This window comes from Phalacrocorax carbo, chromosome 4, assembly GCF_963921805.1.
Source record: "Phalacrocorax carbo chromosome 4, bPhaCar2.1, whole genome shotgun sequence".
NCBI classification, from domain to species: domain Eukaryota; kingdom Metazoa; phylum Chordata; class Aves; order Suliformes; family Phalacrocoracidae; genus Phalacrocorax; species Phalacrocorax carbo.
The window spans coordinates 50,358,148-50,385,052 of record NC_087516.1 but is presented as its reverse complement, the minus strand read 5'-3'; the positions used below and the strand labels follow the sequence as shown (position 1 = coordinate 50,385,052).

The 26,905-nt window shown below is 45.2% G+C and overlaps 2 protein-coding genes across 5 annotated transcripts in view; one reads left to right on the top strand and one right to left on the bottom strand.

The window, feature by feature from the left end:
- Positions 1–234: 234 nt before the first annotated feature.
- Positions 235–6,420, top strand: DUSP4 (dual specificity phosphatase 4). Of its 2 annotated transcripts, none has more exons than XM_064449903.1 (4): positions 235–799; positions 3,794–3,930; positions 4,331–4,550; positions 4,778–6,420. In XM_064449903.1, the coding sequence occupies exons 1-4, from the start codon at positions 382–384 to the stop codon at positions 5,161–5,163; spliced, it is 1,161 nt and encodes a 386-aa protein (XP_064305973.1). In that variant the 5' UTR covers positions 235–381; the 3' UTR covers positions 5,164–6,420. The 2 variants fall into 2 exon arrangements, with proteins under 2 accessions (XP_064305973.1, XP_064305974.1); XM_064449904.1 differs by lacking the exon at positions 235–799 and adding an exon at positions 1,056–1,434.
- TNKS (tankyrase) overlaps positions 5,480–26,905 on the bottom strand; it is a 149,195-nt gene continuing 127,769 nt past the window's right edge. For 2 of the 3 annotated variants that reach the window (XM_064449900.1, XM_064449902.1), the window contains 11 exons: positions 26,645–26,754; positions 23,860–24,048; positions 22,315–22,588; positions 21,552–21,634; positions 18,936–19,056; positions 18,206–18,303; positions 16,742–16,816; positions 15,447–15,552; positions 14,401–14,587; positions 13,478–13,634; positions 5,480–11,622 (listed from right to left, as the gene is read on the bottom strand). In XM_064449900.1, the coding sequence (XP_064305970.1) occupies positions 11,536–11,622; positions 13,478–13,634; positions 14,401–14,587; positions 15,447–15,552; positions 16,742–16,816; positions 18,206–18,303; positions 18,936–19,056; positions 21,552–21,634; positions 22,315–22,588; positions 23,860–24,048; positions 26,645–26,754 (1,487 nt within the window). In that variant the 3' untranslated portion in view covers positions 5,480–11,535. The remainder of the gene's footprint in view (positions 11,623–13,477; positions 13,635–14,400; positions 14,588–15,446; positions 15,553–16,741; positions 16,817–18,205; positions 18,304–18,935; positions 19,057–21,551; positions 21,635–22,314; positions 22,589–23,859; positions 24,049–26,644; positions 26,755–26,905) is intronic. The other variant, XM_064449901.1, reaches the window with a different exon arrangement.

Below are 26,905 nucleotides of genomic sequence, written 5' to 3'. Positions count from 1 at the left end.
GGCAGGGCGCCCGAGGGCTGCCCCGCGCCCCGCCGTGACAAAGCCGCCGCTCTCCCCATTCACAAACCCAGGAGAACATGGCCGGCACGATTTTGTCTTTTTTTTTTTTTGTCTTTTTTTTTTTTTTTGTGAATGGAGGCGGTGACGTCGCCGGCGCCCGCCCGCCGCCTTCCGTCCATTCATGCGGCCCCGGAGCGGGATGAATGGGCGGGGAGGGGCGGGGCGGGGCCGCGCGCCGGCCGCCGGCGGGTAGTAAAGGCTCCGCCGCGCGCGCGGCGTTGCGCGAGCGGCACCGGTACCGGCACCGGCCGCAGGGTCCCCCCTCCCCTCCCCTCCCCGTCCCGCTCGCCCCCGCCAGCCCCTCCCGCTCCCGCCGCCGCCATGGTGGCCACCGAGGGGCTGCGGGAGATGGAGGGCAGCGCGCTGCGGCGGCTGGTGTGCCGCGACGAGGCCGGGGCCGCCGGCGGGTCCGGGTCCGGCGGCGGGGGCGCCGGTCGGTGCCTGGTGCTGGACTGCCGCCCCTTCCTGGCCCACAGCGCCGGCCACATCCGCGGGGCGCTCAACGTCCGCTGCAACACGATCGTGCGGCGGCGGGCCAAGGGCTCCGTCAGCCTGGAGCAGATCCTGCCGGCGGAGGGCGAGGTGCGGGCCCGGCTGCGGGCGGGGCTCTACGCCGCCGTCGTGGTGTACGACGAGCGCAGCCCGCGCGCGGAGGCCCTGCGCGAGGACAGCACCGTGGCGCTGGTGGTGCGCGCGCTCCGCCGCGACACGGCGCGCGCCGACATCCGCCTCCTCGCAGGTACCGACTGTGGCGGGGGCGGGGGGGGGAAGGGGAAACGGAGGGAGGGGACGGGCACCCCGGGGGTGGGTCTGGGGGGTCCCGGCCGCGCTGCGCCCCGTTGCCGCCCTCCCCCTCCCGGGTGCCCTGCCACAAGTTGGGAGCTGGGGCGGGGTGTGTGTCTGGTGGTGGTGGTGGGGTGTGCTGCGTTTTGGGGGCGCGCCCAGCGAGGCCGTGCGGCTGTGACCCCGGAGGTGGGGTCCTAGGACAGTCGGCAGAGCGGCCGTCTACCCCACGCGTGGGTGGCCCGAGAGAAAGGCGGCCTGAGCCAGCTCGGGCTGAGGGAGCGAAGGAGGGGGGAGGGGAGGCCCCACGCCCCCGCCCGCCACCGGCCGGGTGCAAGGTGCAAACCCAGCGGCACGAGTCACTCCAGATGGAAACGGGGTGGGGGCGGATCCACCCCTCTTTGTTTGAGCGCACCCCCAGCCCCACGGCGCAGGGAAGGTGTTTGTGCGGGACCCGATCCCTGGTGTCGCGCCGATGTCCCGCTGCGGGGGGCAGAACCCCCCACCCCCCGGGGCTGCCGCGCTCTTTTTGCCACTGCAGCAGCGATCGGGGCTTTCCCCCGCCGCGGTCTCGGCGTCGGCGTGCGCTAGGTGAGACGCTGGGCGCAGTGGGAGCTGCTGCCGGTCCCGAGAATTGCTGTGAGGTGATTTAGGGGAGGGGGATGCTCAGCTGGGGTTCCTGGATGAGCTCTGTGGGGTTTTTTCTTTTTTGTTTACAGCCTGAGAGGTAATTTATTCCTTGGTTTACTTACAGCAAGGGGTTAGGAGGCATATGCAGAGTAGCAAATCCATTAAGAAGCTTGATAGATGGAGGAGCTGGCGCTTCTGTTGTACTAGATACAGTAAAAACAGCAGGAGCTGTTCCAAGGATGTGATACGATGCGCTGCTGCGGGAGTGCCTGCACAGCAAGGGCTCACTTGGGACCATGCTCTCCGGTCCTTCGCTGGGAGCTGTCGTGGCCCGGGGAGCCACGCATGTGGCAGGAAACGCTGCTGTGCTTCAAGGGTGGCCTTTGTCAGCCGAGGGTTTCTGGTGCCCCTGTGGCTCTCATGGGAGGTTGTTTGGGGTTTCCAATCTTTTCCTTTTAAGGAACAGGCTCGTAGAGACTCGGCCTTGGTATTAGAGACCTCTTCCTCACTTACCGCAGAGCTACTAAAATGATTGCGCTCACTCTGATTTCCCAAGAGCCACGCTAACCCTGCACTGTGCCTGTCCAAACCCAAATTTGTCAGGTGCGGGTCATGACGACGACCCGGATCTGTGTTGTGCGGATCAGGCTGCTGCCAGGTTCCCTGTGAAACAGCCCGTCGGGGTGTTGCTTTGCGGTGGGCACCCACACAGCACCGTGCCCGTGCTGGGCAGGGCCTGCATGCACAGCTGGGATCTGCCCACCACTGGATGGAGCTGCTGGATGTGGCGCTTGGTTGAACAGGCATTAGATCTGATGAGCTTCGTTGAAGGGAAACATCTTTGACTGCTTGAAAGGGTCCCTTTGCCTTTCCAAGGAGGAAGCCCATTTCCACACATCACCCTCGGCAGCTTATCCCTCTCAGGATGGTGCGATGGCCAGGGGCACGCGATGTGGTAGATTCTGGGATTTCAGGATCAGACCTCCTGATGGTGTCTAACAGGGACACTTGATTTTTGGGTGCTCCTCCAAATCAAACCAGTAGGTCTGCAAAGGGATGTTAGGTCCTGGAAACGCAGCCTCTGCAAACTGCCCTGCTTGTGGAGGGGGGGGGCAATGCAATTCTGTGATGAAGATGCATGTTTCTGCTTTAAGGTACTAGAGACCTTCCTTGTGTAGGGGGCGGAAACCATAAAGGACCCTGGGATGCTGTCAGTATTGGTCTCCAGCTGCCTAGTGATTCCTGGGCTGCTTTGGAGGTGCTTGCATCATCTCCTGGTCTTTTGGACATCCAGCCTCGTTCAGGGCAGTCCCAGAGCTAAGGCTGGATAAGGAATACTTGTCTGGCTGTGTGCGCTCTGGCAAGCCCAAATCCCCAGGCATAGGTCCCGTAGCTGGGGTGAATCTTCAGGAGCTGTCGTGGGAGTCAGGGTTTGGTCTAGCCTATGGTGATAGTAAAATACCTGATTTCCATTGGTTTTAAGGCTCAAGGTCAGACTCTGCAAGGATGTCAGGGTTGTTGATTAGATTTGAAGGAGAGAAGGAAATCTCACCAGAAGTGTTCATTTGTAGCCAACATGGCAGTTTCCCTGTCTTGGGAAGTCCATGGGGTTTGCTCTTGTTTTGCCTGCCATTAGGAAGATCTATAGTCACCTCTACTTATCCCCCTGGCAGCAGGTAAAAGGAGCAAGCTGCTTCTTCACAGGGTGCTCACCCCTGAGTTCAGGTCGCACCCATGTCCTTGAGAGGCAGTGGATGTAGCTCTGGAGGGCAGCATTGCTATGGGGTTAGCTTCATTGTACCTGGCCAGTGCCAGGGCTTACCTGGCCTGTTGCTTTGGGAGCTCTGGGCTGGAGCGTCAGGCTGGGAAAGTGGGAGACCTCCCTGTGCTTTCTGGCAGGACAAACGTGTATGGGAAAGCTGGGAACTGAACGGTCTTTGGCCTGGGAGCAGCTTTTCCCATTAAAGTTGGAGGATGCTGGCAACAAATCCTCTCTCCATTGTCTTAGAGACCAACCTTGGCCTTGGTCTGGGGTTTTGGCTGATGGTGTGTAGGGGGCTAAACCCAGGACCAGAGACTTTGAGCAGCCAAGAGCATTACAGAGCTCTTGGAGCTCTTGCTCTAAGGGATTGGTGGGGCCTCCAGGATTTCCCCTTGCTGCCAGGAGCCTGGTTGCTCATCCTGGGGCAGGAGACCACTTATCGCTGGAGCACGATCTAGTGGTGAAGGGCATGGTGAGATGTATCAGCTCTGGCTCTGCTGTTCTGCAGTGCTGTGAATGTAGCCTGGGATAACGCTTTGTGCCCTTCTCTTCTTGCAGGGGGTTATGAGCGCTTCTCCTCAGAGTACCCTGAATTCTGTGCAAAAACCAAGTCCCTGAGCAGTGTGTCACCCCCCACCAGCGCTGAGCCCCTGGATTTGGGCTGCAGTTCCTGTGGGACCCCCCTTCATGACCAGGTATGTTTAGAAGCCCAGTACTCAGCTATTTTGAGCGTTCCCTCCAGCATTGCAACCTGGTCCTGCCGGAGTCTCTCTGCTCTCCCTCACTGAGGCCTGCAGAGCCAGAGCCCTGCTCCCTTTCCTCTCATGGGAGAGCACGGTGGTCTTCCTGATCCCAGTGTGTTTGTGCTCCCTGGGGAGTGGACAGGCCCAAAACCACACGGGTGTGGGATGAAGAGTGGGAGGGCTGAAATGGGTTTAACAGCTCAGAAAGGCAGTCTCTGCTCTCTCTCTTTTTAGGGCCTTAGACCAGGTGCCAATTCCTGCACTGTGCAGGGCCTCCAGGCCATCTGGATGTGTGTCATGCCCACTGCTGTCCCCTGGTCACCCCCACATCTGTTGTTTTTCTCTGTAACAGGGTGGCCCTGTGGAAATCCTTCCCTTCCTCTACCTTGGCAGTGCCTACCATGCCGCCCGGCGGGACATGCTTGATGCACTGGGCATCACAGCCCTGTTGAACGTCTCCTCAGACTGCCCCAACCACTTTGAGGGGCACTACCAGTACAAGTGTATCCCTGTGGAGGATAATCACAAAGCCGACATCAGCTCCTGGTTCATGGAGGCAATTGAGTACATTGGTGAGTGCCTGTGCAGAGGAGCTGTGTCTGCATGTGCTTCACCCAGGGGGAGGTTCCTGCCTCAAAGACCTGGAGCCTTTGGCTCAGATGGGACTGGGGTCCAGCAGAGTCCAGGCCGTTTGTTGCACTGGTGGGAGGGAGGTCAGCCACCACCTGCAGGTGTGGTGAGGGGCTCGGCTTTGTTGGAAGGGCGTTGGTCTCACATCTCATCCTCTGTTGCCCTCCAGACTCGGTGAAGGAGTGTTGTGGCCGGGTGCTAGTCCACTGCCAGGCTGGTATCTCCCGCTCTGCTACCATCTGCTTGGCTTACCTGATGATGAAGAAGCGTGTCAAGCTGGAGGAGGCCTTTGAGTTCGTCAAGCAGCGCCGGAGCATAATCTCCCCTAACTTCAGCTTCATGGGGCAGCTGCTGCAGTTTGAGTCACAGGTGTTGGCCACCTCATGTGCAGTGGAAGCTGTCAGCCCCTCAGGGACACTGCGGGAGCGGGGCAAGGCCACCTCCACCCCCACCTCCCAGTTTGTCTTCAGCTTCCCAGTCTCTGTCGGGGTCCACGCCACCCCCAGCAGCCTCCCATACCTGCACAGCCCCATCACCATGTCACCCAGCTGTTAGCTCATGGGCTGAGGCCAGCCAAGCAGGTAGTGCCAGGTGTGGAGGGGGCAGGTGGGCATGAAGCCCCATGATGTTAAGCAATAGTGCCGGACACTGCCATTCACCCTGGACTCAATGTCTTTTTCGTAGAGAAATTTCTTACCTCATCTTGGGTTTTTTTGCTTCCTATGTTTTGAAAGCACGAAAGTTGTAAAAGCCACAAACCCTGACATTGTCCAGGCTCTCTGGGGAAGGAAAAAAAATGGTATACTGGGTTTCCTCAAGTGCCTGGTCTTCATCTCTTTCCATCCCTATTTTATTGTCTTTTTTTCTAAAAAAAAAAAAAAGACCCAACATGTCCTCTTCTCCCCGTATTTCTGGCCCTAGCTCATCTGGGTTGAAAAGGGAGCATGCCCTCTTTTTATTGTGCAGCAGTCTTCCCCTCCCTTGCACAGAGGCATGGGTGCGTGTGGTGGGTGCTGCTTACCTGAGCCAGTTACACTGGGTGACAAGCAGAGCTGCAGGCAGGGCCCTGGGGCAAGCAGGAAGGGTGGCACAGGGCTGCCTGCAGTCAGCCTCACCCCTGCCAGTGCCTGGGGAGGCGATGCAGGAGCTGGCAGGCTCCTGCTGAGGCACCAGCTGAGCCCATTCCTCTGGGGCAGAGCAATCTCTCTGGGAGGCAGTTTGGAGGGGGAAGATGCAGTCCTAAATGCCTCTTTTTCTTGCCTCTGTGGATCTCTGGTTCCTGTGAAACTTAGGTCCAAGCTCCTCTGGCTTAAAGAAGAGGAAGGGTTAGGGGCAGCAGTCTGCGCTGCTTTTGATTTCGCTGTTTAGTTTCCTCTGCACCCATCCCACTGCTGCTCTTCCAGAAGGAGCAGTATGGGGGCATGGTTGGGCTGTAACAGAAGAGAGAAGCAGCCACGTGGAGGAGAGAGGCTGGCCCAGAGGTGTCATCCCTCCAGCATTTTCAAGCTTCTTCCACCTCATGACCAACCCTTCTCCACCTGAGCTGGGTCTCTTACCTGTACAACACTGCTACAGGTTTTGGTCTGAGCCTAGAAAATGCCTCATCTTCAACCCACCTGGAGCATTATTTCCCTCCCTATGTCTCTCCTTCCCCCCACTCCAACCCAACACACAAGATGCCTATGTGGCTGATGTACATATGTATGGTTTTGTTTGTTGTTTTTTTTTTTTTTTTTAGAAATTAACTTTTTATTTATTGCCTGAGGGAGAAAAATTGTTTGGAGAAAATAAAAATAAAACTTTTCAACAGTTGTGGCTAGAGGAGGTTTGTCCTAAGACCGAGACAAAATAGCAGGTTGTGCAAACACTCCGCTTTCACAGAGCAACTGTTAAAAATGTATTTATTGAATTTGAAACTATTACAAGTATTGAAGATCAGACATTTAGCCAAGCACATTTATAGATCAAACTCAGTTGTTACAGAGATGTTACCCGAAGTCCACCATGTAGGTAGGCTGAGAACCTGCCCATCATCTTTCAGAGAGAGGGTAAAGGAAGAAATAAATAAATGATATCCCAGCTCCAGGTAACTGGCAACCAAGAGAGGAAACATACAGGGCTAGTTATGAAAACAAGTTATATGAAAAAAGGTCTAAAAACTCAACCCCCAGTTACATTGCCATTTGGGTTGGCAGAGAAAGCAATTAGGAATGAAGATGCACAAGCTCACGGGACTGCGGCATGGAAACATCCCCATTTCAATTTCCAAAGCTGAAGCAAGTTCTGCAGATGTTAAAAACTTGAAAATTGCATTGTAATACAGAGACTCTAATCACCTACATTAGTAATTAATGGAACCAGCACTAAAACTTGCCACTAACAGATTCAGTAAGACAGAAACAGATGTATCAAAACCAGTCAGATAATACGACCTGACAGGAGTATGCGTTAGTGTAATGAGAAATGCACCTGTTTTTCACATTTCCTACTGATTCATGGGCTCATTCACCTTGCTTCTGAAGTTTTAACATGTATATGCCATCCCCTGATCCTCAAGGCTTCCCATCTACGGTGTGTTCAGTCAGGTGGGAACACCACTGCTCCATCTCTGTGCATGTGTCCTGCCACTCTCTGAAAGATGAGGACAGCGTTGCTCTGGGCTGTCCAAAGCCACCACCTCTGATGATCAATGGAGTCAAGGCTGTGGAGGTTCACAAGCCACTCACTACCTGAGGCTAGAATTGAATCTACTTCCCCATGTCCTCCCCAGCAGGGCTGCAGCATAGCTTTAAACGCCTGAAGCATGCATTAGATGATTCTCCTTTTAGATTTCAGAGCTACATTTTCCATGGCAAAGCAGCATGGAAAGGGAGAAATCCCACTAAAAGTAAATTCACACACTTCCTGACCTTCAGCTTCTGAGAATGATTAGCAATGTTCAAATTAATCTGTTTTGTGTTTAGACCCTTCCTTTTACCCATCTTTTGAAAAACTCTCATCTGGATAATTTGTTAACAGTCCCATATGGAAATGCTATGTAGTGCATGTACTGTGCAGGAGCTCTGACTTCACTGCAGGGATGCAGGAGTCCCTTGAGAAGATTTGCCACTGTCTTAAGGAGTTCCTGCAGGCCATGCAGTAGCACAACATGTTAGCATCCCTCAGTGCTTCATGCGTTCACAGGGAGCAGACACCTCTAACCTACTACAAACCGTAGGGTCAGAGCCAAGGAAGTCCCCTTCTCCAGAAGCAACTCTGTCCCATATACCACACGCCTTTTCTGTGTCTGATGCCCACCAAAGCCAGCAGTGCCGAACATTTTGCAGGGTTTTCTTTTTGCTTCAGTATCGAATTTTGTTTTGGGGTGCTCCCGTTATCAACAAGCAAAGTATCAAAGTTTGCAGGCAAAATAAATTCCTGCTGCATAATGCAGTGGGATTCAATCGCATCACATGCAAACACCCAAAACAGAGGTTAGGAAAACACGTTGCTCATACCTTGGACTACAGACCAACGGTGACTGCGAAATGGGGGAACAGTCTCCGTGGAGCTGGGATCAAAAGAGATTGGCAGATAAAAATGAGAAAATGAGATACACCTTATTACGGTACTGTACTCTCCGCTTTTAATCCTACCGGAAGTTTTGCTGACAGCATTCAGACTGCAACGTCAGTCTGCACCAGGTACCTAATTCATCTGTCTCACGGAAACAATTTCAGCAATGGAGAGCAGAACCCTCCCTTTGCTACGTGGTGAAGTTTCTTTCTGTTTTGCCTGTTAAGGTCCTGTCACAAACTGCACAGGCATTTCAAAATGCTGCCTCAGAGGGACATGGACAAAAATCAACAGGCCTGAAAGACAACTGCCCCTTTCCCCAGCAGATACCACATTCTGTCCCAGTGGGAACAGCTCTCTCTGGAGCCAGTGAGGGTGCCCAGGCTCCCAAGCCTGTGAGATGGCTCATCCTGGCGGGTTCCTGCATCCTCGGTTCCCACCATGCCTCCACTGGTGACCCAATGCTGCCAACGAGCATCCCATGGTCAGGAGACCGCCCTTCTCAGGAAGTTGAAAATCTTAATTTCTCAGAAGGCAGCAGCTGCTGCCTCGTTATGGGCGCATGCTGTTTTTAAGGTCCCATTCTCTAGAATTAGGAGGCACTATGCTGACTCCTTCAGCTAAAGCAGCAGCATCTGTACCGTAACAACCTGCCAACTGCAGCTCTACCACCAAAACCATGACCAGCTTTTTCATGGGTCACTTTGAAATTGATGGGCAGATCCTCACTTTGTTTTAAACCATAAGAGGAGCTACAACAACGTATGCCAGGAGAGGAGGATGCTACTCCTGCACAGGCTTCTACGACACACAGACGCATCATCCGGCCTGGGTATTCCTCTGTGTCTGGCCACAAGCGGATATGAGATCATGTCATTAACAAGACAAAAACCACTGCAAAATTATTTCCTCACACAGCACCTTTACTCTGCACAGAACATCAGGTACGTTAACACCGGCAGTTCAAAGATACTGGACAGTATTTTTATCCTCTAGAAGTTCAAGGCTGCAGAAGAAATCCAGACCAGCCATTAGTTCAATCAGCACACAGGAAACAACAAGCAAGAACAGAATCTGGTGTGGGCTTGGTGGGGTTTTTGTTTTTAGGTTTGTTCTTGGTTTTGAAAGATGTAAAGTTTTTAACTTCCACGCCCACATTAACCATTTTGCTCACCTAAGCAGCACGACTGTTTTACCATTTAAAACTATGTCTAACTGGGGATGCTGAACGACGCGCTCTCTCACTGCTATTTGAAACCCTAGCGTAGATAGGCACATCCCCCCACTCCATTATTAACTAAGTTAAAAACAAATCCCAAACTTAAATGATGAATACAAAGCTTCAAAGCCTAGAGGTGATCTTTGCAATCCTAACGCTATTAAACAAGTAGCCAAAATACAAGCACCCAATTTTATCAATGAAATTTGATTAAAAGGACAACTAGGCGAGAGCCTGGCTTGGACTTCGAAGCTACATATTTAATCAGGTCACAAAATGAAGCGAGAACCATATATCCACTGCCAGCTCAAGAAAAATAAAACCCAAAGTTCAAGATCTGTTGGAGTATTGCTATTTCTAAGGTTTTCTTTAGAGATATTACAAACAGATGACGTGCAGGTAGCCAGATCGCATCAAACGACCGATTTTACAGTGGGTGAAGTTCCTCTGTGAGGATAACTTGCTTCAACATTAACATCATAATGTTAAAAATGAAAACTTTGTGTCTTAACACTGAAAGTAAAAAGCTCTTCAGGTTTAAGTTTGTTCTATCCAAACTTGTCAGCAAAATCCCACTTGTGGGGAGCATGTCTGTTTTTGTAAACTGAAAGCACACTGTTCTGTCGTTTCCTTGCTTTGAGGGGGATAAAACCTGAATGCATGAACTGGATCATCAGATAAATAGTGTTGGTTGACAGGGAAACATACAGCGTGTTGTGTTCAAGAAACATTTTTGTCTCCAGTCGTTACATGCTCAACACTGAAGCACATCTCCTGGTATTGGTTGTTAAGAAAAAAATTAAACATAGCTCGATTTTCAACTTCCTCTGAAGTTGTAAAAACGACGCAAAAAAGAAATCAGTTTCTACTTTTGTTAAATGCATATCCTCCATGAGGGGGACTTCTGAAATTAGTTGATACTGTGCTATGCAGTGCTTAAAAATAACTTTCTTCTACCCAGTGAAATAAACCTGGGAACTTGCGGGGAAGGGGATCAGACTGAATATATCCTAGCCTTGTTCTCTGGTATACCTGCAAACAAATCCACTTGCCAACTGATGTTTTAAAAGTTCATTCCCATCAAAATGTAAAATCGATACTTAAAAAAATTATTATTTTTGTAAACCCCTTAGGCTCTTCAACTGTGATGTCACACACAAAGATGTGACATGAAACTGCTATAACAGACTCTCCCTTACCAGTTTGAAACCCATTTACTGGGTCTTATATTACAGAGGGACACGAACCACATATGCCCTCGTGTATGAGATCTTCTGACTTTTCCCAGCAAAACCATACGCCACTGTAGCTGGAGAACATTTCAAACTGCATGTACTTAACAGGAGCCTTATAAAATATCCTTTTAGAGATGCAAGCAGAGGGCATTGACCTGCTTTATGAAGTTCTTCCAAGCACAAGAGCTGGTTTTACCCTTGCAAACACTTCCTAGGGCTTCCCACAGAAAACTCAGACGAAGCAGTGAACTGACACAATTTGTTTCCACTCTAAAGTTACACTCGCTTATATTATCGTTTCCTCAGAGGTGTGCAAAAAAACCCCTATACCGAAGAACTGGACCTAGCCCCTTCTCAGATGAAATTCATATTGCATTGTTACTGATTTTAGTCAAATTGACTTTGTGCAAAATATCTTTAAGAAGGTTCTGGCTCAACTTCAGAATACAAAAGGAAAATAAATAGTTGACTAGGATCTCTTGAAAACATAAAGTGAATGGTGTATGCTGAAAAGAAAGTTATGGGCTTAATGCAATTTATCTGCAAATAAAATAACTAGAATTGTAGTGTCTGAAATTTTAACATGAGAGATGGCATTGATAAAGATTTCTGTTTGCACAATAATGTTCCCAAACTATAGATCAAAACAACATTATTTTACACGTGGTAACTGCAGAGACTAGGAGCCTGAGATATGTTATTAAAAGGCAGTCCCTTGTAAACTTTCCTCAGAAGGAACAGTAGCAGTTGAGTATGCAAGAGTTACTCATACCGTATTTATCAAGACACCAATGCTTTATAAAAGACATACAGCTTATTTCCAGGTTGTTAAGGATTTTATATGATACTGATTTTATGAAACACGTGTCCATCCAGTCCAAGATTGAAGTCATATCCTTCTTCACTGCTCTGTAGCTACTAGGTCTTTTGCTCTGCTGCTGTTGCTGTCTGTGATGGAGCTTCTGGTTTCACAATCTGGTATGTAATGAGATATTCTGGGTATGCCTGAAAGTTAAGCCAAGAAAAAAAAAAAAGCATTGCTTTATGCAAGGGTATGCTCAGCAAGTTCGCATTTTGGAGTTCAGTCAACAGTGATCAGGAACGACAGTGCAAGAATCAGCTCTATGTCTGCAGAGTGCAAAAGAAAAAGCCATTTTCAAACCTAGCCAGCACTAAGTAGGAACTGCTCGATGTAGTTAATACCTTCATTAATACACTAGTAGAAAGAAAGATGTTTCTTCCATGCAGACACTGCCAGAAAACGTGTGCGCGACAGGCATTCACAATCACAGTTACTCTCCGCATTAGCTAATCCGACAGATCATTCAGTGCCTCTAAGTTATCAAAAAAATCTCAGATGACCAATGTAGTCTGACCCTAAAATGCTCACTGACTTGCTACGTGACCTGCAAATACCTTTACTAGCAGTAGAATACTGGGCACATCCAAAGCATGTAACCCAGGTGTCTGTCCAGCATTTTCTCAAGACAGCTGGTAGGAGGTTCAGTCCCAGAACAAAGCTAAAGGTGCTAGAGGGCAGGGCCCCATTCAGAGGAACCCAGACAGGTTAGAGGACACTGGGCCAACAGAAGCCTCATGAAATCCAGCAAGGGCAAATGCACCTGGGACAAACTAATTCCTTATAACATTGAAGGATGGGAAGCAGCAATGCTGAAATGTGCTGGGGACCCTCAGGTGACAGCAAGCTAAAGGAGAATCAACAGTGTGTCCTGCCAGCGATAAACGCTATCAGCATCCTGTGGTACATCAACAGCAGAGTAGCCAGAGTTAGCGATGACTGCTGTTTATTCAGTACTCACTAGACCACATCTAGACAACTGCATACAACTTTTGGGCTCTCCAGTACAAGAAAGATGACAACAAGCTGGAGCTAAGCTCAGCAAAGGACCAATAAAATAGTCAGGGGTAGAGAGTACAGTATAAACAAGAGGAGGTTGAGGGAGTTCAGGCTTGTTCAGTTCAGAAAAGGGAAGGCTTTGTGGGACCTCATAGCAATCTTTCATCATGTATGGAAGGTTACTGAGAAAACAGAGCCAGATTCCTTCCTGAGCTGTGCAGCAGGAGAATGAGATTAATAAAACAAGGGGGGTTCCTATTGGATACAAAGAACATGTTTTTTGCTCTGAGGATAATTACACAAAGGAACAAGCTGCTGAAAGGGGCTGTGAAACACCATCCTCCAAGGCCTTCAAGACCTGCCTCGTCAAAGAAAGCCCTCAGCAATCTGGTCTGAATTCAGCAGGGACAAGAGGCTGGCTTAGGTGACCTCCCCCAGCTTCGTTCTAACCTGAATTTATTATATAATCTTGGCGCTATCCAGAGTAGTAAGCAAAGCACTTTTCTGGAGTAAGGGTCCAGCTGAGCTATTCAGGTTAAAAATCACCTCCTGAATATTGTTGTGCTACTTCAGCTGCCATTGAAGGGTAGTCTCTGGCCGACAGGGACACAGTCGCTGCTGGGAATCTATAGGTAAAAGCCCAGAATCCTCATTATCTACAAGAGCCCCAGAAATGCATGTGTTCTTATTACTGCAGTAATGCCAGTTAAATGCAATGGGAGAACCAGTGCCTCCTGAGAGAAACTACAGCTCTTAACAGACTCTAGCAGTGCTGCACAGGGGGAATTAAGCAATTCTGTATGGTGTAAATCAGGGCAGCTCAGCAGAAAGGAGTAGCATGTGCTGGCTTGATACAGTTCACTGTTTATTTCCACATTAAATGAAAAAAAAATCTAATCAACCAGCTCATCACAGCACACCTGGTATGGAAACCAGTCACATCCCCTTCTCCAGCTCCAAGCTCTGCCCTTCCATAAGCCCAGTCCTTGCTAACTCACATACCTGTTCTCCTCTATAGATAACATATTCAGCGTATGCAAGTCCATTCACGCTTGGCCGGCCGATAACAGAATGGTGCCCTGGAGGGGCATGAGCCATTTTCATTGTGCTGAACTGAAGAAAGGACTTTCCAAGGGTCACTCTACAGAAGAGCATTTGTCTAAAAGGAAAAAAACCACATCATTAAAAAATATCTTACTAGAAGTTGTATTATTCCAGAATAATTTCAGACTTTTGAGTTTATCTTGTTACAATTAATTTCTCAAGTCTTTTTGAAGAAGCACATCTAGAAAACAGTTCTAAGGCTGTACAAAACATCCAACAACAACAACAAAAATCTATTTCTTGACACACAGAAGGGAAAACACAAACTTTGTTTTGCCGTCACATGGAGGCCTGTTCTAGTTTATTTTATATAAAGCTGTTGAAAGAAGCTGAAACTCTCTCTCGTATTCCTACCAGCAGGGCATGGACAGGTGTCAAAGTGCAAAAAGCACATTGATCTACTCCGGTACAAAACAAAGCTGTGATAAGTCCTGGTCAATACCTCCAAAATTATCTGATCCACAGTACAACACGGTACTGCTGACCACCACTTTGCACTGCAGTTCTGTTCTAAGAGACCCTGGAGTTTAATTGCTATTTTCCTCTGACTCTTCAACCTTGCTGTTTCAAGCCTCTTTCCTCAGCCACAATTCACTTTGATTTATACTCACTGTATGCTTAGATGTAATTTTTGACCTTTCTGTGGGACATTTTGCATTTGTATCTTTTTGTGTTCAGCCTTGACAAATCAAAAACTGCATTTTTCCTGCCACGACCAAGCTCAAGTGGCTATTGCTTCCCTACAATTCATCCTGGGCCAGGATCATCGTAAAACCCAGGACAGCCAGAATTACCTATAGGGAACTCTGCTGGACTCATACCTGTGGCAGATATAACAGGACCTGTCTTTGTGTGTGGGACAGCCTGTTCCTCCCCCTATACCATACACATATTGGTTGCTTTTTGAGGAGTTCTCAGCAAAGTAAATTCCAGCTCCAAACATTCCTCCAATGTATGCATGCCTTTCATCAAATCCTTTGTGAATGATAGCATTAATAAAAGGAGACCCTAGAACAGAATGACACAAAACGATGTGTTATCATACATACTTGTTAAGCTCTATAGTAATACAGGACTCTATGTCAAGAAGAGCTTGTCTGCCTCAAATAGACCATTAAATACCAGAAAGCGTGCTCAGTCAGCTGGAAGGGGGCGATACCCAGCAGGATGCAGTGATGTGTGGGATTTATCGTTATATACCAAGATCCCACGTGTGACTCATATTTCTTACTCATTTCACAGATCTCATTAAATGGCTTTCCCCCCCACTCATATTTCAGTGCAATTTATCTTGTCAATGCACTCCTCCTCCAGCAGTCAGTACTAGTTAAGATGGGGCAAGATGTTAGGACAATCATACCCAAAACCAATTTCCTACATGGAATTACAGAAGGATCTAGGGCAGGAGGACCCTCAGGCAACTGTCATTGGTAGGCACTTCTGGATGCTTCTAGAGAACATCTTCCTGAAACTCATGGTTGCTTTTGATTCCTTTCCCTGATGGTTGCCTGAAGTGCCAGGGTAAAATGCTTTCACTGTGTGCTGCTCCCCTCTTTTAGAAGATACTCTTTCTCACAGCAATGTAACATCCTCCTAGCAGCTTTACTGGAAATGACTAAGATATGGTTTAGCAAAAAACTTTTTTTTTCAAAAAAGTATTTTTTATCTAGTGTAGCTTTTCAGATTGCAGTAACCACACAGACTAACTCCACCACCCCCACACCCCTGCATTTCTAGTGTAATACACAATTACTGTACAGGATGGTGACATAGCAACATTAACATTGCCTGTGGGTCCTTGTAAGGTTTTGAGGGTGTTTTTTTTTTTTTTAATTCCAGTACATACAAATAGAGATCACTTCCTTACCGTGAAACAACATGCGTTCATTGTGATGATTATGATTCTCCTCTGAGACCTCCTTCTGTCTGTGACAGAATCTCTCCCGCAACTTCTTGTTCACGACCTTTTGAATCTGTAGTGGTACAACAGGTCCAACCATACTTGAATTGGAATTGAAATGGAGCATGGTTTCACAGAGTTTGCATAAATTTGCCAGGGAAACTAAGAGTAAGACACATGAATGGTACAAAGAAACCCCATGGCTGTTCTGCATGCAAGGCCGAAGCCTTTCAAACAAGTTGGTAGCACCCACTTACAGATGGTTAAAACTATTGTGAAACTGCAGCCTCAGTTCTCAGGTTTAAGTAAGACACTCAGGCCAAGTACTATAACTGTCTGAAACTCCTTCCCTCTCTGCTTTGACCTATCTGGGCTAGCTTTTTGAAACTTGCTCTCTGGTTTAGGTTGCATTTTTATGAAAAGAAACAACTTCTGAGGAAAGAAATTAGGAGATGTGCTATTTAATCTATCTCGAGATATTGTTCCAAACACATGCCCTACTACCGCTGTAGTTTCTGTAAAGGACTTCACCTTCGGTTGGGAGTAGGGTGGAAGCAGAGTTTGCTTCAGGATGTATGATCTACTGGGCAAAGTTGCAAAGGCTCTGCATAGGCTCACTTCTCAAACAGATATACAGCAGGGGTTTGCTGGAGCTCAGGAACTGAGTTCCGTTCCAATTTCCTTTATTTCCCTCTCCCCCAAAAAAGGAACCAGAAAGCATGCTTTCCCTCAGAAAGACGACACTCCATTTTCTGATATGCCAGGGCTTGTAAAAGGTATTTTTCTAGTTGGCAGGGGCAAAGAAAATGATGTCAAAATCCAAAGTAGCATAGGGAGATAGAAACATTTATTAAGAAGTCATGCTCATCCTTTCCCCCTCCCAAAAAATCTTTTAAAAAAGCAAGAGAAGACTACACTGAGGGAAAAAAAAAAAGTGTGCTGCAAAGCCAAATACAGGAGTTAGAGATCGCTGAAATTGAATCAGGCTGTGAAACATAAGTCAGGCTCTTCACCACTTCTGTCTTCAATATCAGTTCTTCAGACTCCTTTAAGAGTACAAGTGGATACTTCTCCCTCACTCCATGCGCAAAGCACACAATCAGCCTAATTTCAGCATTTAGCACTTGCTTTAACTCTGCTCCTGAATATCATTTCAAAAAAGAACTTTGAATATACAATGGTGAACCATTAAACCAATTCTGCCTACTTGCGTAAGTACCAACTTACTTTAGCACATAGAATTAAGAGGTTTTGAAACTTACCCTGATGACATTGTACCTGTTGAAGATTCCGCCAGCATTTCCACCATCCCGATGCTCCCGGATTGTACTTTGCATCTACATAAATGAACACAACTGAATGTTCAGCACACAAAGCTTACTAGCAAGGCAAAGTGTCCATGCAATATCTCAATATATCACTGGCAACAACAGACAATCTTGATTGAAAATTATTTAAAAGGTGTAAAAAAACCCCAACAAAAACACAATTCGGTTCTAAACTGAGGTACACCCTTACACCCAATGCTCTATGCTGTTCCACAATAGAGAAGTTGGATGATGCAGTTATCCAATCTTGTAATAAGAATCTACGTAGGAAGAAGTAGAATAGTGGCACTTGCTATCAAAATTATACACAACTAGAAAACCTGCTTTAGATTTAAAAAAAAAAAACAGTCTTTGAAACTGGATATACAAAAAGATCGTTTTTCAAGTATTTAAAAATGTGTTTCTAATTGGCACCATTTGTATTTCTTAGTGATATGAAAATGCCTGCACTGTAAATTTTCCTATGTCATTAGCCGTCCCAGATAATTTCAACGGTTTTGTCGTGTCTTTTCCAGAGGTATTTATAGCTACAGCAACAACATTTAGTAACAGCTCAAATAACTATCCCAATTTGCTATAGCAGACAAGGGGCCCTTTCCGTCAGAAAAGTTTATAAAAAAGATCTGCACAAACTCCAGTTTACACAGTTACTAATAAAAAATATTCCAGGCTAAGCAGGCAGCAGTCCTGAGTATCTAGACTTTTAAAAAGACTCCAAACAGTTTTGTGCTACAGTATAGGAACACTACACAAATAGCAAATACGCAGTAAAATGGAGTTTCTTCCAAACACAACTGTTCAGAAAGTCTCTTTTCTGTTATGATTTTTCTTTCAAAATGGTATCTGCTTGTAGTTTACTTAAATAAAAGAGCATGTGTGCGTGGGAGGCAAAATTACAGTCAACTCTCAATTATCCGAGAGCTGTTTATCTGGGTTACAGATTAACTAAGCCACTGAGACAAAAAACAAGCTGGTTCACATGCAGAAACAGCCTGAGCACAGAGAATGCCTACAGACTTGCAAGGCCTTGATCCCTTGGTCTTCACTCACAGTATTTGATTTTCACAGGTCCACCTATCCCCAGAAAGCTGTGGAAACCCTTGCTATGAGATGATATCCAAAACAACAACAAAAAGGCAAAATTGGGATACTACTAAGTGAGCAAACAGACCACTTGCTAAAAAAAATATTGGCTGGACACAGCAAAATAATTTCCATCATTTCTCTATAGAAAAAGACAAATGAAGAGTCCTAAACTTTATGTCAGATCTATGCAATTCCTACACCAAAGCATATTTTATCAGTTTCAACATGTATTGCGTGCTTTAGCTCTGAGGGGTTGTAAGAAAAAAGAGAAATACACTGCCACTGGAGCATTAAGAAAGGTACTCGCAATACCTCCTCTTCTACAGACTGATACTCCTTATCATCAGGAGCAAGGTCAAGGAGGATGGTCCCCTGACTCACACAGTGGAAGGTCAAATAAGGATTGGTGCCTGCAAAGAGAAGGAATCAAAGGAATAAAAATTAACAGCAGAAAACAGTACCAGCTCTATTTTTATCCATCATCATCATTACTCTTCTTAAATAACCCCAGTATAGCAGGAAATGCAAAATAAACACAAGGCAGAAGCACAACCTTGAAAAGATAAAGTGCTTTCGATAGCAGCAGAGGCTTTAAAAGAGAGAAGGAAAATGCACGTGGGACATAATTGCATTTTATTGTTTCCGCTTTCAAGACAAGCATCTGAGAGGTGTGGGGCAGCAAAAAAACTCCATCAGGTCCACACTTCAGGATACAACTGGCCTGTGGGTAGATACATAGGGGAAGTCAATAGAAAAGCTCCTGCCTGGGTGAAACAGAGTCCCTGGAAATGGGCACAGCCTCCATGGCTGCCTCAGGGGTGTCCATTCTCTGGAAAGGCAAGTGATCACTTGGTCTTGTATCTCCTCAATACATTTTTGACCCATCACAACCCACCCAGCCCCCTGGTCTGCCAGCAAGTACATTTTCCTGACATCCAGATTCTTTCAAGTCCTGGTGACAATGCCTACATTTACAGAAGTAGACTTCTGGGGGCCTGTTGTATGCTATGCTTGGATTAACCAGTAAAAATATCATGTTTACCTTGCTGCCCTCCGAGAAGTCTCTCCACACCTTTTATTAATTTGTGGCGGTGTCCATATGCATTGATTCCAATTTCTTTAAGCTCCTCATGCCCCATGTCTGCCAATACATCCAGGGTTATCTGGAAAGGTGAAAGACCACAAAAATCACTTGTCAAACCTGGACTGATTCCCAAGGCTGAAGACCCATCAGTTCAGAAAACTGAATGTATTCATGGTGCAACCAAGAGAGCGCTTTTTATGTTTTGCTGCGCTTCTAACTGCTGCCACCTCCTGGCAAGCCTCTCCCTGTCACAGGACCGTACCCAGCTGCCACAGCCTGAAGCTGTGCAAAACTTTTACTTCTCTTACAGCAATTAACAAGAGCTGGTTCTCACAGGAGGTTCTCAAAAACGTTTTTACTTATGTTGAAGGAGGATGCACAGAAATGCTGCAACAAATCTGGGAATATTTTTGAAGCAAAGTTTCACATTATTGTGCAAGTCATTACTTTCACTACACAAAAAGAAATTAATATTCTATAAGCTTACTAATAAAGTGTGTTTCACATCAACATTATTGCGGTGTGTGCTATTAGTGTGTGTGTATATATATCCATATGTGCACTTGCATGTGTATCAAACCAGTGGGTTAGCTATGCTAAGTTATGCTCAACTATTCCTCTATATCTAGAAATAATTAACATTGTGAGGACACATACGACTACTCATTTGGTTGCAATATATGAATTCATCTACAATCACCTGACAAGATTTTAACTTTCAAGGTCACGGAGACTATTGGTGGAAGCAGAAAGGTAATAAAACACGATGCCAAAAATCCCTTTTTTTTTGAAGAACAGGATATAAAGGCTAAATAAAGCACACATTTCTATTACTATAAAGCAATTGTGCACTGAGGTGATTCTGTGAAAAAGCAGAAAGATTTCATCTGTAGAAGATAACTATATACAATCTACTTCCAAATTTACACATTGAACTAGAATGGGAAGCTCAGCAAATAATGGGAAACCATACAGTTTGATTCAAAAGAAGCTGTATTGTTAGCACAACTGGACTTGCGGGTATGAACTCTGTCCACTACAAATTGAATATCATTAATTCGGAAGAAAAACTCCAGCAAGGAATTAATAGCTACACTGAACATCTGTCCAGCTGAGCAGAAAACCACCCTACTGGGATTGCTGTAGAAAAGCCACTGAAGACATCCATCACATCCAGCAGAACATAAAAAAAATACAGAAGAAACCCAGATATTAGAAAGCATCAGGAGGAGGCTAAAGCCAAGGTGAAAAAGTACATGAAGGTACTGCAGTGCTTGGGAAAAACAGCTAAGAATAATAAGCTAAAGGAAGATGAGCTTGTTTTCCCTAGAAAGAAACTCACAGGAGGACCTAAACAGTTTCAAAATGATGAATTAATATAGTGAATCCGATTTGCATTATTAAATATTATTAGCAGGGGAAGATCTTAAAAACAGGTTAGGAGTTAAGAAAGCAAAAGCAGAACAAAAAGAGCATGGTAACAGGAAGGTGTGAAAAATAATAATAAAAACAAATATGAGTGGACTATAGGTTGATTTGCTTCTTAATAGAAGCAGTTCCAAATTAAATAAAAAAGAGCTTTACACTTCATACTTAAGAAGTGAGAAAAGATTAAATAGCATATTAACTTTGGGGAGACACCTCCTGTAACATTTCATGGAAACAGAACCTTTCCTGTAAGGAATACATTACATTTCAAACGTTTGTTTCCTGACCCCTCATAAAAGATTAGCAGCAGAGGCCTGGGGAAAAAATAACCATCAAATCCAGTCTCTTGCACCTGTACCTTTCACTTCCGCTGATGTGCCCACCTCGCTTATGTGAACAAATAATCTATTTAACTGTAACACATTAAATTTAAGGAACAGTACATAACAAGAGTCTATAAATACATTAGAGGTACTTCTGCTATGTAAGCTTGAGAAACTGTTACATTAGTTGCATTCTTTTCATATATTGTGAATTGCTGATAAATCCACAGGTGTTTTTCGGCATCTCTCAGTTCCATTTGAAACCCGTTAGCCCTGCAAACGCAGTTCATGCTATAATCCTCACTTGTTAGGAGATGTAGTTTCTGTATTCTCTAAGTGTGACTATGCCCTGGTAAACTAGATTTTTATTTCAGCTTATAGTCAAACTGGAGGGTTTCCTACAACTAACCAAAGTGTTACGTGGAGTACTATAGGTGGCAAAAGGCTTCTTGGATATCAAGATCAAGACTGCTGAAGGGCAAGTGCAGGTGACATTCCAACCTAACTTGGTTATAGCCGTCGTGTTCAGAGTTCACAAGGTCCAAAGTAACATGCAGAATACAAGCCAAATTGGCAGTCTTCATGTATGTATAAGAAAGTGAAAGACACTGGATATCTGAACCAAACAATAAGAGACTTTTCACAGGTTTCTCAAGTTCACTATGAAGTATCTGGCGGCTCATCTGCAGTTTTCTTAGACACACTTGTTCTTCTGAAGATGTGAAGTCTTTTTTTTTTGTTTCCCTCTTTCAATTAGACAATTAAAATGTCACTCAAATTTATTAGATTAACCATACAAACAGAGATGAGGCTTGCCCCTTACCTGTTCTGTCTCAAAGATGTCCCGAAGGTGTTCAAGACCAAGGCTTTTTAGGAACTGGGTTATGTTCATGTCAAGACCAGAAACTATAAGAGAAGAAACAAGACATTACATCCTAGGAACCTGCATTTTAAAAAACCCAAACCAAGCAACTTAAAAAAAAAAATATCAAGCAATACCACTAATTCTCTTAAAATTCCAAACTGACTCTTTTTACAACCAATTTGTCTATAATAAACAACCCACTTCCACCGTGTGAAAGCTCAGTGCAAAGCTCATCACTGTTACCTCCTCAGAAACATCTATTAAAAAGCAAAATCTGTGGCAAATACAGGCTCATATTGCAAAGAGAAGTAAAGGAAGGGTGGATGTATTTTTTCTATGTAATCATGTAGATGCTGACATAAAGCATCCATTCCAGATACTAATCAAAGGGTTTTAAAAAGCCTTAGCAAAATCCCCCAGCCATCACAATCATCATTCCTTCATCAAAATAATTCTCATTGGATTTTCTCGTTGTATAAAATCGTATAAAATCAACAACGAACATCTGGGCACCTAATCAGCTCTGCCTTTGTAGTCAGACCTAATCACTGATTGCAAACACAGATGAACAGCCAATAACGCTCCTAGCAGAGCACATGAAAACAGAGAAAATACCAGACACTAAAATGTAGATAACAGTTCAAGCTGTACAATATTTTCTGGATAGTCAGAAATGCTTTTCAGATAAAGCAAGGCCTATTGTGACACTAAGCTACTGTACTTCTGGCAACGTAAACTTGTCCAGCAGCAAATGCACCTTCTCCTTCCTTCCTCTCAGTTCCTGCTGCTCCATCACCAGTATTTGACGCCCCTCCTACAGCTAGCTCTGCCAGCGGCCCAGTGAGGTTATCTATACTGCTGGCAGCGGAGAGGCAGGACGGCGTAGATGCTGGTGAGATCAAGGAGGCACTAACAACAGTGGCTTGAGGCTTAAAGCATGTAGGCAAAGCTTCTGGAGGCATTGCATCTATCAGCAAAGCTCGGATATCATCAGCCTGAAAAACAGAAAGAACATTCAACGTGAGGTTCTATTATCACAAGTCACCAATCTCTCGAAAGAATTTTTCTTTTAATTTGTTTTAATTGACTGCTCTGTTCCCCCATTAAAAAAGAAAAATGCCAACTTTTGTGATATAGAAATTCATGGTTGCAATACCATTCTGATTCATTGCTCAGACATAGGTGAATTGGGTTGTCCCCATTTCTAAAGGTATGTAAGAAAGTACACCTAATTTCCTTTAGCAACTTTATCTGAAATCCTAGGCCAGGCAATGCCACCTCATAATTTCTCTGTCAGGCTCAGCTTCTGGCAAAGCATTCTGCACTGGATCAAGGTTTCAATGGAAAAAAACTACCACTGCCTTTGCTATAATCACATTTTTAAAATGACAGGAGCTACAGGAGAATTATGAACTTAGCTAACAATTGGATTTAGCCTTTGTTGACAAAATTAAGCAGGAACATCAACTTCAAGAATGTCCTTCTTGCATGTTCTTGTAGAACATGATTAAGACATCCTTATTTTTCCCCAGAGAAATCAAATAGTTTTCATATCCCTCATGACCAAGCAAGTTTTCTTGAGCTCAGATTTATTCTGGAGGATATTTCTTGAACTCTCCATAAATCAAGCAATGGCCTTAAAAGGTACTCTCACTATAACCAGATGCAGCATCCAATGTGGTTGCATTATCTATTCCATCAAAACTGGGACATACATGTTCATGTAACCTTATTAGGCTTTTTTACCAGCCGCCACTGCCACCACTTACAAGAAAGTTTCCAGATGCCAGTTTTAGAAAAAGCCACCTGCAAAGCTTAGAATGTTGTTTTGGAGTTAGACAAAAAAGAACCGAGGCAATACGCTGGCACTGAGCATAGTCATTCTCTAAACGATCCCATTCCCCTAAAGGCCCATCTGATTTTCCTCCTAGGCTCAAAGAGATAATCACGAACAGTAAAGAGATTGAGCATCATCGGGGACATTTCAGAGAGGTTTATTTCTGGCAATGAGGAGATTGATCCCAGGAGTGAATCCTTAAGCAGAAGCAAACCTTCATTCACAAGCCACATTAAGATCTCAGCTACAGGAAAAAGCCTGGACCTACAGGTATAAAGTCACAAACAGGCACCCTGGAGATGCTCATCTCCCTCTACCTCAGCACAGCGAAAGCTGAGGACTGCTGATGCTATGGAGCCACAGAAAGCCATTAAATATGCAGAGCAAATCCTCCAGAGCAGCGTGGCTGGCATGCTAACATGAACTTACTGTTGCCAGGTCTAGTGGTGTCTGACCCTCTTGATTCTTCATGGTTGGATCTGCTCCATGAGCTAAAAGCAGAGCACAAAGCTGTGTCCTTCCTTTTTGTGCAGCTTCGTGCAATGGTGTGAACGCCCATTTATCTGTTGCATTTACACATGTATTGTATTTGATCAACAGTGCTGCTATATCCACATGCTGGAAAACACAAGAACATCTTAACATTACACTGGTAAAACACTTATTTCCTCTTTCACACTAGAGGTAATGGTGCTTAGAGAGACCCCTGTAATTTCTCTTTAACTCACTTCTCTGCCTCCTGTGTCTGTGTAGCAGCGCACCTCTTCAGGTACCACTTTATACCGCAGCTCCACAGTCATCTGCATGTGTATACTACGAGACCATCCATCAGCACATGTATAATTGGGATCAGGCACAGAATTTTATTTCTGCCAAATCACCCCAACTACACATAGCATGAAGTTTGCGTCAGCTGCTGGAGCAGACATAATACTTGATCCAGCAGAAAACTGGTAAGAGCTAACTGTCAAAATATTTGTAGATATATTTGAACTGGCAACACAAATTTACAGGGCTGCAACATTTGTGATACAATACTAGAAGCTCTAAAGATCAATGTGCTGCACTGCTGAGCCACCACTTAAATGTCTGTACACAGAAGTCTTCGTCATACTTTATTTTCTTTCTTGCAAGACTTTGAACCCATCCATGGTGGCAACAATTTGTTCTTTCTCCAATCATATTTTATGAGAGAACTGTAACTGATAAAACGCATTATGAGTGTCATAAAGGACAGCTGTTTTACACAGGCTATAAAAGTAATGATCTTATAACCCCACGCTCCCATCAATGTCTCATCTTTGAAGCTTCCCAAGTTAAAACAGAATAGAAAACTGGCAAATAAAATTTTTGGCTGCCTTTGACCAGTAAAATTACTTGTGCAATACAGCTACGAAATAAAAAAGCAGGTAGTCAAAATGAGTAGGTAGGAGCATGAAACACTGAAATTGTAAGCAGAAGTGCAAAGACTTGCCAAGGGGTTTCATTTTTCCTCTCAAGGGCAATTAAGTGACTCTCAGCAGCTCTCATAAAAGGGCTTGCTCTCTGAATAAGCATGGTTTGAAAAAGACTACCGACTTTATTTTTCCTCTCTACCAGACTTTTAAAGCAATTGCTGTTCCTGTGACTTTTCTGCCACATGAAACCCTACTGAGGGACATGCGGCATGAAGTGCTAAGTGGGAGAACTGAAGATACTTTGTGAGGAAAAAGCTGGGCCTGTGAAACCTGCCAACTATGATCTTGTGAAACTAGTACTCATCTCTTCTCTACCTCCCATCACAGAGATCTGAATGGGCTGATGACAGCTCAGAGAGAAGAGTGGGCAGCCACAGGAAAGGTGTATAGCAACTCTTAACTAAATAAGCTGATGGAAAAAGCACCAAATACTGCCTTGTTAACTTTTCCTAGAGAAAGTAAGGCAACCAGATTAGATTGGCATTATGATTTTTAGTAATCACAATCAACTTGAACCAATCTCTAACATTTCCCCGTGGCAGTAAGGACTGTTTTGCCTTCACGTAAAACATGTGTTTTGGTTTTGCGTGCTTGAAAAGAACGAACACAACCTTTGCAACAGAATATATCTCTAGATCTAAGCAACATCCTGGGAATTTAATGCTTATGGCAGGTGCTGATGAACAATATTGCTTGGTATTAGGACCCAGTATCATAAAAGAAATCTGTGTTGCATTTTTAAGCCTTCAGCAGGATTTGGAGCTTTTCACTCTTTAGGACACTGGATCGCAGACTGATGGAGAGAACCAATGCAAATGATGCAGGCTGAGCTTCACTGATATGCTCTCCTTATACGTTCTCCAAGGTGAACACTGTACTTTTAATTTCATTTGGCTCTGAAATGAAAGCAATTGTGGTTCTATTACAATCATCTCTCCCAGATTTTACTCTTCTTGTGCCAGGGCCAGGTAGTAACAGAGAAAGCGTATCATGAGACCATTAAAAACACTACTTCTTGAGCTTTATGTCCTCTGTCTGACTGTAAGCACGCTGCTAGGAGCTTCTCAAGCACTGTTGCTATATGATTATTTGCAAGAGATTTCTTTCTCACCTCATCCACAATTAACAGCTGTTTATAAGCAATCTATCCAGGCATCTGTGCAACTGGTATGCACACAGATGCTTCCTCCTTTATGGAGGGAGGAGGGCCTGCCTCATTCGAAACAGTTTGAATCAGCCACTGCACCCTCAACTGCAGTAGACAGCTTGCCTCAGAGGACACCCATACTACAAACTCAGTAGCCCTTCAACACATTAGCTTTAGCAATAGCTCCCCACCAGAGGCCAGCTGTAACAGACCTCCACTTCCCTGTCATCACCTAGACACAATCCCCTGGTATTGTTCTCTGCATTCCATCCAAGTCTTTCAGCGACACCTTGGGTCTTTTCTGTTTCAACAGTCAACCCAAATTTAACACTGTTCAGTGCTGTGCGTCTGCTTGCCTGCATAAAAGCTATGTTCTAGTCATCTTTCCAAACTGCAGCCTCTAACTGCTACTGCACACCTCAGTCTGTTTCTTATTTAGATCTGTAGGACTGCTAACAGGACTCATAACAGCAACTTTGTCCAGCAAGTATTTCATGCCGTCAAAACCTGAACTATGTTCACAGCAAGACATCTTCAAAATAACCGGCTTTGGATATGGCTTTAAGGAGTGCCTCACTGGTCTACTCAGGGCAAGAATGCCTGCACCTACCCCATAGGATGCTGCGTTGTGCAGGGGTATTAATCCTCCTTTGTCCTGGGCATTAACATCAGCACCATGCTCAAGAAGGTATTCAGCTACTTCCAAATTGTTGTAACCAGCTGTAGAAAAGGCACAGGGAAAGAAATTCGGTAATTAGGAGCTAAACTGAAGACAAATTATTAGATGGAAAAGCTAAAGCAATTTTGCAACTGCAAAAGCTCGTCTTCCCTAGTTAACTGTATTCCCTCCTGAAATACAGCTGCCATAGTT

Coding starts and splice junctions, on each gene's coding strand:
- DUSP4 (XM_064449903.1), top strand. CDS start 382: ATGGTGGCCACCGAGGGGCTGCGGGAGATGGAGGGCAGCGCGCTGCGG. Junction 800..3,793: donor CGACATCCGCCTCCTCGCAG/GTACCGACTGTG, acceptor CTCTTCTTGCAG/GGGGTTATGAGCGCTTCTCC. Junction 3,931..4,330: donor GGACCCCCCTTCATGACCAG/GTATGTTTAGAA, acceptor TCTCTGTAACAG/GGTGGCCCTGTGGAAATCCT.